Raw genomic sequence first — 13,429 nt, forward strand, 5'->3', positions numbered from 1 at the left:
TTCCGGGCGCGGACCTACACCACTCATCAGCCATGCTGTGGTGTGACCCACATACAAAAAATAGAGGAAGACTGGCACAGATGTTAGCTCAGGGCTAATCTTCCTCAAGCAAAGAAAAAGGAAGATGGGCAACAGATGTTAGCTTAGGGTGAATCTTCCTCATCAAAAAAAAAAAAGAAAGAAAAGAAAAAACTTGTGATATAAGATTGATTCCTAGTGTTGAAAAAAATTTGTAGGACCACAGCTAGCTCTCTGGACATTGGCCTATAAAATCTAGATTCCTAAATGAATCAAAAGTGATATAGGCCTTGATGGCTGGTAACCTTCCCTCCTCCCACACTCTCAAGTCCACTAGAGTAAGAATGTCTCTTGTGATGAGAAATTGGCTACATCTTCACCAATTGTCCACTCAGAGCATCTTCAATAACCTGCACAACTCTCTGAGCTCAACCTTTTCTTGAGGGTGATGAAGATTAAAATGGTAACAACTTGGATAAGAAACTTTTTTGAGGAAAAAATAGTATTTGTCCATGTTTTGCAAATCACTGGTGAAGTACTGTGATGAGGTAGCAAAGATCGAAGATGAGACCAGAAGTAAGTTCAGCCATCCTAAGGAGTAAGCCACCACTTCCCTCCCCTCACAACTGGCCAACTAAGTCCACACAACACAGACTTTAAACTGAGGCACAGAAAGTAAAGCAACTTGCCCAGGGTGACACAACTTGTGAGCCTAGAGCTGTGATTTGACTTAGGCAGACTCCAGAGCCTGTGTCTTAACCTCTATATACTGTCAACTAGATAGAATATGTCAATTCATTTACTCACTCATTAATTCATTCTATAAATATTTACAAAGCACTTACAATTCATGGGCATTGTACTGGATGTCAGGGATGTAACAGAGTCAAGCAGACACAGTCACTGCCTTGTGGAGCATATGCTGAATATATGCATTAATCAAATAATCACACAAATGAGTATAAAATGGCAACTGTGACAAATGTACCGAGGAGGGGCACTCAGTGTTGTGAACACATAAACCAGGATGTGAACTGTTGCAAGATCAGGGAAGACTTCTCTAAGGAAATGAAAATTAAACTGAGACCTGAAGGATGAGAGTTAAGTCGGCGAAGACAGGAAGGAAGCACATTCAAGGCAGAGGCTCTGTGAAGGGAGGAACATGGAGAACTCAAGGACTGAAAGTGGGCTTCTAAGGCTGAAACTCCAAGAAGAAAGGTATTGTGCAGAGGGCAGGGTCACACAGGCCATGTGAAGAATTTTGGCCTGCGTCCTAAGAGCAAGGGGAAGCCACTGGAGAGGCTTGGCAGGGGATATAATAAGATAAAATGTGTATTTTGAAAAGATCCTTCTAGCTCCAATATGGAAGGAGGAGGCAGAATGCATATGGGAGGACCAGCAAGGGGGTCAATTGAGGTGTCCAAGGAGATGATGGAGCAGGGTAACGGTGGTGGTGGTGATGATGACAATGAAGAGGGGTGGAAGCAGAGGGGTATTTAGGAGGTAAAAATCAATAAGTGATGGACTGGATAGAGTAGAGGGAAGAGGAGGGAAGATGACTCCTAAGAGCCCTGGCTCCTGCAACAGGGAAGACAGTAGTTACTGTCACTAAAATAGGCAACACCGAGAAAGACCAGGTGTGTGCAGAAGAACATGAGTCTGATTCTAACCTGGTGAATCTGAGGTTCCTTTGAGATATTCAATAAGAAATATTAAAAAGGAAGTTGGAATCTCAGAGAAAAGATTTGGATAGAGATAAAAAGTTGAGAGTTACCATCATATGGGTGGTAAATGAAGCCATGAAATGGGTGAGACAGCCCAGAGAGAGAAGTTAGGGCTCAGGAGCAAATGTTGAGAAACTCCAACACTGAACCAAAGCTGGTTAGAGGACATCCTACAATGGAAACAGACAAAACAGCCAGAGAAGAGGAGGAAAACCAGGGGAGTATTGTGTCATCGATGTACATAAAAAGAACATTTCAGGAAGAAACAGCAGAGCTAAATGCTGCAGGGAGATCAAACACTATAAGGACTTAACAATGTCAGTTGGACAGATCCACATGGAGACCTTTTGTGACCACAGCCAGAGCTGTTTGGATAACCTGATGGGACTGGAAGCAAGATAGATGGCAGTGGTTTGAGTAGAGAGGGGGAAGTAAGGAATGTAGAAAGTGATTACAGACAACTCTTTTGAGAAGTTTAATTACTAGGAGAGAAGAGAGATAGAACATTAGGTGGACAGGAAAGAGAGCTGTGATGTTTTAGTCTTTGTTTTTAATAAAAAGAAACTTGAGTATGTTTAAAAGCCAATGGGAAGAATCCAGAGGGGAAGGAGAGATTATTAGGGTGTAGGACAAAAGGAAAGTAACTTGGAACATAACACACTCATCAATTCCTAGCCATTGCCTTTCTGAAGCATAGATACGCTGCTTGACATGGCCAAGGTAAGAAGATGACCACCTTTTGAAATAGTAATACAATGTCCCTATACGGGCCATCCTTTGTGGCAGAAAACTCCTGTAGATAGTATGTAAATGATTTCAATCCACCATGCACTCAACTGGATCTTCGCAGTACCCAATTTAAAACACAGGGCAATCTGGGTGCTTCTACAGGTATTCATGCTCCAGAATCAGTCTAAAAGAGGGCCTTCAAAAATTCATAATTGCAATGGAAATACCACACAATAATCTTGGGCCATGGCATGTGCATTCACCACTACTTGACCAAGTTTTTAGATAACATGCAGGTACTGAATAAAAGACAACAGGGCTACATGTACAATGACATAATTGGATGACACGGGCTGTCCATGAGAGGTTCTAAGAAGGTCTGTGAGCCACACAAATATTGAAGGCACAATAACTCCCACAACAACGTTTTCCTTGACGAAACCACCTTCAATGAATTATACTATATGAATAAATAGTAAGTAACTGGCATGTGAGCATTCTAGGAGGGTTTCTGCTAAACAGAAACAAACAAACATAAATATATATATATATGCATGTGTGAATATATATTTTTTTATATTTAAGTTCATTGTAACTTATTAGTACAAGCTCAGAAGAGAATAACTACCTAACGGTCTATAAAAAGAACTCCTCACGCTAAAAGTCCAGTGCCACAGAATGATGAAATAACTCAGAAATGGTGGTATTTTGTGGTAGAAACCATGGTAGAATGAGAGAATCATAAGCTAGAGTAAGTAATAGTGAGGTTACGAAACAGTTTAAAGAAAGAGGCCCTATAGATTCCGGGTCCACATTTCTCTGAACACAGGACCTCTTGAAACTTTCTTCAAATCCATTCTGTCGACCTCATGATTAGACTATTATTCATTATGGTATCACACCAGAAATCCTGGAAAGCAGGGCAATTCCAGAAGCAACATCAATTTTTCTATAACAACAAAATTTGGAATGCATCATGATGATTGACAAGTGGGAGTCTGCTGTAGCACTGCTGTCTCTGAGCTGAACAGGGTGAAAGTTTTCAAAAGACTTTCTCTCCAGCAGGAGTGGCCTGACCGTACACTCAACTTGGGTCCAGTTGAAGTGCTTTATTCATAGGTTACTTGTCACCACTGTAGAACGTGACCTCATCATTTTTTTTTTTTCCCCAAAGCCCCAGTAGATAGTTGTACGTCACAGCTGCACATCCTTCTAGTTGCTGTATGTGGGATGCAGCCTCAGCATGGCCAGAGAGGCGGTGCGTCAGTGCACGCCCGGGATTGAACCCGGGCCGCCAGCAGCTGAGCACGCGCACCCAACCACTAAGCCACGGGGCCGGCCCGACCTCATCATTGGAGTTCAGTCCCTGTGGGCTCATTATCATCCATGGTAATAAACAACTCATCCAAAAGACCTTGTTACATTAAATGCCCAAATTCTTTTTTTGAAAATTTTTTTAGCAATAGCTAGATGCATATAATAACACAAGCCTCCAATTCATTAGTGACCATCCTAGGGCAATATCTTGCAATTGGGCTGTCCTAGTTGCGTGAAGAAATCAACCTGGTATTATAAGAAGAAAATCTGTGCAGGGGTCAGGGAAGTCCTAGCTCTGCCACCACTATCTTGACATGTGACCTACCCAACATATCACTTAATCTAGGGGAGGGTGGTATTAGATGTATACGAATTAAAGTCCCTTTCAATTAAAATCTTTTCTTATTTCCCCCAAAGGGATTCTGAATCATCCTCTTTTAATATCTTTGGATATCTCTTCCTGAAGGCACCATACTGCACATTCACAAAATTATTTCCTAATCAACTGTTAGAACACTATTAGGGAAATACTACCAGGTATCCTAAGTTGAATAGTGTCTTCCCAAAATTCAGGTCCACCTGGAACCTTAGAATGTGACCTTATTTGGAACTAAGGTCTTTGCAGGTGTAATTAGTTAAAATGAGATTATACTGGATTAGGGTGAGTCCATGATCCAATGACTGGCATCTTTATATAAGAAGGTCATGTGAAGACACAGAGACGGAGAGGAAGGTGATGTAAAGATGGAGGCAGGGATTGGAGTGACACATCTACAAGCCAAGGAATGCCAAGGATTTCCAGCAACCACCAGAAGGTAGAAAAAGGCAAAGAAAGATTCTCCCCGAGAGCCTTGAGAAGGAGCACGGCCCTGCTGACTCTTTGATTTCGGACTTAGAGCCCCCAAAACTGTGAGAGAACAAATTCTGTTGTTTTAAGCCACCCAGTTTGTAGTACTTTTTTATGGCAGCCCTAAGAAAGTAATATACCAGGTATTGATATTCTGCAACTGGCAACGACTTATCTTGCTCTCATGGCAATATATAAGGACTGTTACAAATACTACAATATCTTGGGACCTTCTAAATATAATGAAACACTTGGAGTTCAAGATTCTGTTTACGGTGATAAAAACAGCTCTGATGATTCTTGAATTTCCTTCTAGTGGATGCTAAGTACTATACTTTCAAAGAGGTAATTTCTCCTTTTATTTGAAAAAGTAATATCCTCTCTTATGGAAACTACATTCCTCTCCCTTGAAGCTGGCTAGGCCTTCTGGAAGGGGGATATTTTTTGCTTCCCGGTTACAGTAAGAACTCTGCCTGAGTGATTACTGTGACCTGTGATACAGATTCCCTACCTATGAGATTCTGCCAAGACATACAACATTGCGAAATGCACCACGTGAAGCAATTTCAGAACACACCATCTAAGGAATACTGCTGATGAAACAGATGAAAACAGTGATGCTCTTGTAAAGTTGTTAATTTAATTGCAAAATACAAATCTCTAAATAATGATAAATGATGTGAGAAGGCATATTCCTTCAATAATCCCAAATGTTCCTCAGATTTCTAGTCTTAGATGAAAAAGAGGAATGAAAGACTTATTAACAGCACATTTTAGGGTCCCACAAACTGTCAGGAACACATTATATTTCTTCTAAGGTTTCTTAGATGCTTGCTTAATGTATCTCTGTTTATGAATTTCAGGAAGAAGAGTACAGACGTCAAATTCTTCTATGTGCCCAAATCAACCACTTAAACATAGGATTCACTCATATTGTATCAACCATTGAGAGCAATTTACCCCACCAGCTAAGCGCCCAACTTTGGTTTTAGCATCCTGATAACATGAACTGAAATGCCTTTTGTCTCTCATTCAACAGACATCAAAGCTTCTACAGTCGTCTAGGAACTCTGTTAGGACACAGACTGAAGCAGACACGTCTCTGTCCTCCAGTATTTCACAGTCTAGTGAAGGAGACAGACCCATAAACAAATGAGGCAACATGCCCAGGGGTACTCTAGAAGCACAGTGATATAACCACATGTCAGAAGAGGCAACAGGTAGGCAATGGAACGTCTTGAACAGGAATTTTTTTACTGACTCAGGAGTGGCTCCTGGATAGCAGCATGGGGCGAGGAGAAAGCCTGGGCTTCAAGGCACACAGACAGAGTTCCCCTCTCCACTGACAGCTGCTTCCTGGCTAAATAAGCTGGAAAAGCCATGTGAACTCTCCAGGCCTTAGTCTCCTTATCTCAGAAATGTCAGTAACACCACATACATCATAAGATTATTGAGAAGCTTGTATGTAAAGCAGAGTGCCTGGTACATAGTGGATGCTCAATGAATGTTCAGTTCTTTCCTTTTTCCTTTGCTTGGATAACCTACGGGAACTAACAGTAATATATGCTATAAGAATATAATAACCACAAGACCTACCAAAACAACAGCAGCAAAATCCATACATGGTCAATACTATTTATTTTTCTACAATAATCGCTATCCTGAATGCTTACTATTATATAGATCAATCTTTTCTTCTCATCCCAAACTTCCCATAACACATACATGAAATTAATCTTCAGAGAACAGAGATTTTATCATTTTGAGGCCTTGTTCAAAAAATCTTCAATGACTATGCATTTATCTTGACGAGATTTTAATAAAAACTTTGACTCTCTAACAGTTTTGATGAAGAAGAAAAAATATATATATTTATAAAGATCAGCATAAATCATCTTTAAGCTCTATGACTATGACTATCTCTATAACTGTCCTACAGCCATTATTCAGTAGGGTTGGTGAAAATTAGTTTAATGGAAATTCTTTAATTTCTATGTTGACATTTCCTCACCAGTCAATTACCTGCTTTGAATACCTTAGAAAGTCTTCCTGTGGTGGTGGGGGAGATTTTCCCTGTTAGGGATCCAGCTCCTTTACCTAATGCTGACTACTCATCCTGAGTCAGGCCTTTCAAAATCAAACCCCAACTACCTTTTATACTTTATATCCCATTAATCCACTTCTCAAACTGGTTCATTTCTCTCCAAACATTTCTTGTCCTTTTTTACCTCCATGTTTCTTTTTTTTCCTATGCCATTCATTTGCCTAAAATACTTTACCTTCCTATCTTGATTATCTTCCTAATCAAATCCTAGCCCTCTCTAAACCCAGCTCACATCCAGTCTCCACAGAGCTGACCAGGCCATTGTTTCCCACTTTCCTCTGACCTCACTGCCTTGCCAACATCACACTCATTGGTGTACTGCTCCTTCTGCTATTGTTTTTTTTACTTTGTGTTACTTATTTCATAACTTCATTTTTCATTTTTCCCCAACTGAGCTCTTTGAAACCAGGAACCACATGTCAGAATTGAGCATAATCTTTTGCACATAGTTGATATTTAAATATTTGTTGGTTGGCTAGAAAACATGAGGCACTACGACAGAAAATTTTAATTTTCTACTTTAGCATGAATAGCAGTTAGCACAATCTAACTAACTTCTTTAAATATTAAAACAGAACACATTTCTGAAAACTCAAATGAATTAAACTATTGGCACAACTTCTCCCCTGCAGAAGGTAATTCCATTGTAAAAAACATTTTGAAAAGCAACAGAATTATACAAATAAATTATCTCAGGATTTAAGCAGGTCCTTATTACAACCAGCTATACTAAATAATAATAGTGTTTGTACTTTAGTCAACAACTTATTTAACAAATTATTCATTGAGTCCCTAATTTGTACAAGGAACCACACTAAGATCTGCTGGGAGAAGAGATGGAAAAAAGACTGGCCAAGTCCTGAACACTCAACACTCAACACTTTAATGGAGGAGACAGACTTAAAAACTTTTTACAAAACAAAAGTAGACAATACAACATAGCTAACATACTGAGTACTGTGTGTGATTAATTTCTATTGGTAGGGCTCAGGAACCACTTGCCAAAAAAAAAAAAAAAAAAAAAAGTGTGTGTGAGGGGAGAGAGAACATTCGAAGGAGGCTTTGAAAGATATTTGGGACTTCGTAGACCAAGATGGCAGAAGGGAGTTCTGAGCTATAAGATGAGAAAGAGCAAAAGATATAGACGTGAAAATATACCCTCACCCCATTTTAGCTTCTCTTAGTAGATGACCTAACTTGCTACTTCATGAGAAAAATAAAAGGCTATTCCTTTCCTACGTCTTAAAACTGTCTCTGTCTTTCCCTCTATCTCAAAAGTTTCCCCATTCTTTCCCAAAGCTAAATTCTCCAAATTGTTCTCAATCCTCTTGCTGCTTGTCTACCATCACATCTTGTTCCAACGCTCACCCTCTCTCTCCTTCCCTTAGGCCAGATTTTTGAAAGAATGGTCTATATTTGTTATCTCTGCTTCATCTCTAATTCACTACTCAGTTACATTAAGGTTAACAGCCTCTTAAATCTGTTTTATTCAGTAAAATAAAGTGAAATAAGGATATAATTTCTGATTTCATCCTTTGTTTTAAAATAAGTTAACCAGTATTTCTTTTTAAAATTTATTTGCTATATTCGGGGAACAGAGAATGTATAGTCTCTGAACAGGACTTCTCATGTCCAGAAAGGAAACTATTAAACAGCTGAGACTCTAAGTATTCTCAGTAAAGAGCTTGTTATTGTAGTGATCAATGAAAATTCTGAACCTTAAACATGCTGTTCTCTCAATGCATCTTTCCCTAACTCAGAGCTCTTTATAATTCTTCAGATGAGAACGGGTGGAGTATACAATTCATTTTCTTCAGCAACAAAAAAGAGGAAATTTTAAGGAAATTATTTCATACAAGCCAGGTCCTTCATGTTTTTTAGAAGATCAGGGTAAGGTAAGGTTTGATATCTCCACACTGTAATGACATACCTAGAGAAGCATCTCAGTCCAGTCCCTGATTTATGTTCCAGTTCTCCGGCAGTTTCATTTATTAGAGGAATAATGGCTAAGATAGTTTCTCCTCTTATACATAATAAATAGCCAGAACTCTCCATAACTTACTTTGCTCACCTTTCTTGTCTTCAAAGCCAAATTTATCAGCACCCATTAACAACCTACATTGATTTTAAAAATGCAAAGCATCACCCATATGTTATATACACACAAGTCTTTTCATGAACAGTGAGTGTTATACATACTATTCCATGAACTGTTGGGTAATATATGGATCTCAGCTCATCTTTTCAGATTTCCTTTGTAATGAAGACCTCAGTTCACTGAACAATCCAATTATTTCCCTTTATCTTTCAAAAATAAATTTATCTCCCACACACACTCCTTTTTTAAAACAGCTTTCCTTAAAGTAGACAAAGATCTATATCATAAACTTCCCTTTTGTCCTCCTAAGGAAAAGAGTGTAGAGACCTACTAAATGCACTGGATATTATAGAAACTCCATAAAGATTTGTCAATAGGCTGATTTATATGTCATGCGCTGTATAACGACGATCGGTCAATGACCACATATATGACTGTGGTCCCATAAGATTAGTACCATATACTATAGGTGTGTAGTAGGCTATACCACCTACATTTGTGTAAGTATGCTCTATGATGTTCACACAACGATGAAATCGCCTAACAATGCACTTCTCAGAATGTAACCCCGTCGTTAAGCGATGAATGACTGTATTTAACAATACTGTTAAAATTTCCATAAAGGTCACCAAACAAATGTTTTCACTAAAGATCAAATGGAAAATTTCAGGCCCACCTCTAACATTTGTAGGGGTTAGGTTAAGACTACAAATGGAGACCCACATTCCATATATATAAATCTTTAAAAGTTATAAATCAAGTTAAACTATTAAATAAAATAGGGTCTCTTCCTCTGATCTTGATAAATATACCTTCAACCACCTGGAGGAACAGGCACCAATTTAGAATGCTTAGACTCCTTCAAGTTCCACACCATAGTGTGGTGACATGAGAGGGCCAGCCCACACCATCCTATTCCCCAGTTCCATTGACATCTTGAGAGGCCTTGCACACCTCAAACCACTGCGCCTTAGCCACCCCTCAGGCCTAAGGGTACATTTACAGGTTTTATCATCCTCAAGACAGACTCAGGGAAAAGGCCCATGCAGGCCCTGGAAGCAGGCTCTAAGCTGTTTGGGGGGAGAAAACTCCAGACTCGAGCACCCAGAGCATGGAGGTGGGCAGAGTGAGGGCTTAAGCTGGGCCCACCCATTGGCCCCTCAGATTCTTCATCCTGTGGAGAAGTGTGGCCAGAGTAGGGTTCTCTAATTCACGGCTCCCAAAGCAGGGTCTCTCTTGCCCAGGGCTAAAGGCAATACTGGATAATTTACCAGATCAGTCTTATTACTGGTTAATATACCAGTTGAAAATAAATATGTAAAAAGATGATTAAGTAAGTAGTAAAACCTGAAATTCCGATTTCTAATCACTTTGGTTCCCTCAAGATCTATAATCAAAGGGTCTAATAATTATCTGGATCTACCCTACAGACTAAATCTAGATTCTGTGCTTTCTTTACAAATTCATATGAATTTACAGAATTCTGTTTATACTAGAGGGAATTAAGAAGACAACGAGGAGGAGAAGAGAGGGGGAAGGAGGAGAACATTGAGTATCAAAGACAAGCTCAGACATGCAGGTCTAAGAGAAGACATTTCCCTCATGTCTGTCACTTGTGTGGGGAAGCATATGACACCATGACTAACCATCTGATCAAAGCTGCTAGTATCACAGCTTGCTCTCACTAATGCACAGATTCATGTAGTTCACTCATTGGCCTCATAATGGCCCTATTCTAGCAACTGTGTACATGGTAAGTCAAGCTGAATCGTGTCAGCATTTATGTTGAGACTGATGATACTTCTTCCTACACCTCACCATAATTTGCTGCACTCCAATTTCCACTTTATTTAGTAATAAAATTAATTTGTTAATTTGAAAAAAACTAATCAATAATTCTCATCACAATACATATATACATACTCCACAGGAAGGGAAGTATTTCAACTGGAAATCTTATTTATGTGTACTTACTGAGATTGTACCATTGTCTAGACCTATGGACAGTCTTCTTGTTTCCGGGTTAAAAGACATGCATGAACATGGAGCTGAAAGAAATGAACATGTTGATGAAATTAACAAAACGATGATAACTAGCTAAAAGCGTGTGGCTATTTTTTCCCCACCATTTCCTGAAAAAACAGTTCAACTCCCACTCACCAAAAAATAAAAACAGTAATTTTACAACTAACCCCTAGTTTTTCAGTTATCCTTTTAAGGAATATAACAAATAAGATATTCTCAAACTGGACAAGTTCCAAGGGGCTTGGTCTCAGCTGTTCTGTCAGTATTGAGTCTAAATTTGCTTGACTAGATTAACAATACTTTGTGCTGTGTAATCCTTCCATCACCAATCTCTTTCTTCCACGCAAACCCCATCTTTAGTAGAAATAACTATCTTTTCTGAACTAGGGAAACAAAAGAAAGATCTTATTACCCCTTCTCTCCTCCCACACACAAATACATACACCAGTATAGAAATCTATTTTTTGATTCAGAATTGATTTGGGGCATGTAGACTATGAGAAGTCTTTTACTCTCAGGCTGCTGATTGAAAAAAGACAGAGGATTTGTCTCTATCTGAAGAGAACCAACTTGACACAGGGCCAGGGTCTACTGGAAAGAAATCAGGTGAGTCAGTTCACCCAGTCCTGGACAGGGCCTCCCTATCTGCAAGACTGGCTACTACCTGAGTTCACCTGAGCCTAAGTAAATTCAGCGTGCTTGGAAGCCACGTATGGCCAAGAAGTGCTTGCTAAACAGTCAGCTTCCGAGTCCCTGCCTTCTCTATCTATGCTTGCTTGTAGGAATGGGGGCCTTTTGACAATTTATCCTGTACTGAAATAGCTGTTCTAAAGAGTCCAACACAATTTTTAAATTTCTCCCCCCATCTTCATAGTAGCCCTATAGATCACAAACTACCCATCATCATAATCACAATCAGTATCAAGTATTTTTATTCTTACTTTTCACAGTTATGATTAGACGTCTTACGCAAGGTCACACAGGGAAAAAGAGTTGGAGAAAGTTCAAAGACATAATTCAAATACACAGTCCTATTTTCAAACATCCAACATAGATTATCTTTAAACTCTAAAATGACTTCAAGTTCTACTAAGAGAATCATTGCAAAAACACATCATTTAGTAACATTTTTTCATTCTCTATAAAGGGCCCTGAACAACAACAACAAAAAGACCTTCTGAATTGCATAAAGTATTTACTTGTTTCTAATTTTCAATCATGATATATTCAGAAAATAGAAACATACAAAAAATAATTTTTCCCTATAACTTCCACCAGTACAGCAGAATATCTTCTTTCAGTTTAGCCACAAAATTAAACTAGATTCCCAAAAGTACACTGATGAAAAAAGCAGTCAAACGATATTTAATGCAGTGCCCTAAGAAAGTCAGTCTTGCTCGCCCTTGGTTTATACACTATGTTGGCACACAGATGCTAAGATGCTGGCTTTCATAATCCCTTAACATGTGCAGAATTAAAATCTGATGATTTCATGGAAAATTATCAGGTCAGCTGAAAAAAGCAAAAGAAAAAAATACATTGTAATTACAACTACATAAAGTACATACACATAAAAATATACATGGAAAATCTAACCACAGTTCTTGTGTTCAAGTGACAAGATTATTTCTATAACATTGTCTTTACTCTTATTATCTTGCTATTCCTGTTAAAAAGTGTAAATATCTAATGATTTATTAAGATATAAGCATGAGCATGTGAAGCAAAACTTGATTGCAGCCCAAAGGGCTACAGACTTGTCAAGAATAACCTTATCACTGAGCTCCCTGCCTGACCACATAATAGTATTTTCTGTTTTCCTTCAAAGTTCATATCTGGTTATGTTATAGTTACAAAACCCACTGATCTTTGAATGATTTAAAAGACTTTTTTACAATACTATATAGGCTACCCTTAAATCTACATTGCTATTTCTTTATTCCTTGCTTTTTCCTTCATTTACGAAATTTCTTGTTATTCTTTCAACGAAAATTTAGAATGCCCTCTATGTTCCAGGCATGTGATACAATGATACATAAAGTATTATAGCTGCCATTAAGGAATTTATAGATTGTGACACCAACTATATATAGGAACTATAGGACTCGTCCCCAATGTCACCTTCCTAGTTCAAATCACGTTATGTTGATAGTAAGAAACACCACCAGAATTCAAGAAGAAAAGACCTTTCCTATAAAGGACCATAAACAAAAGAAATTTGAACAGAAATTCTGTTGTTCTAGAACCCATATGCTTGAACCTAAGATGATTCTAGATAGAGGAATGCCAGAGCTAGAGAGCATTAGCTCCCAGGTGCCCCCAAAGGCACAACCACCCCTTCAAAGAGGCATTATGGTAAAACCCCAAGCAAATCTGTGTGTGTGTGTGTGTGTGTGTGTGTGTGTGTGTGTGTGTGTATGTGTGTAGGGAAAGACTTTTGGTAGGTGAGCCTTATGATGCTCCTCAAACCATTTCCCAACTGTGACATTCCCATAGGAACAGGCCCTGCAGGACCAAGGAGGCAGAGAGTGAACTGAAAAGAATATTGATGTCCATATTTGTTGTTG

At 38.8% G+C, this 13,429-nt stretch overlaps 1 protein-coding gene across 3 annotated transcripts in view; it reads right to left on the reverse strand.

The window, feature by feature from the left end:
* WDFY2 (WD repeat and FYVE domain containing 2) overlaps positions 1 to 13,429 on the reverse strand; it is a 182,924-nt gene that overhangs the window by 80,073 nt on the left and 89,422 nt on the right. For all 3 annotated transcript variants that reach the window (XM_058548108.1, XM_058548110.1, XM_058548109.1), the window contains exon 3: positions 10,812 to 10,885. In XM_058548108.1, coding sequence (XP_058404091.1) covers positions 10,812 to 10,885 — 74 coding nt within the window. The remainder of the gene's footprint in view (positions 1 to 10,811; positions 10,886 to 13,429) is intronic.

The sequence above is a fragment of the Diceros bicornis genome, chromosome 9 (assembly GCF_020826845.1).
Source record: "Diceros bicornis minor isolate mBicDic1 chromosome 9, mDicBic1.mat.cur, whole genome shotgun sequence".
NCBI classification, from domain to species: Eukaryota; Metazoa; Chordata; class Mammalia; order Perissodactyla; family Rhinocerotidae; genus Diceros; species Diceros bicornis.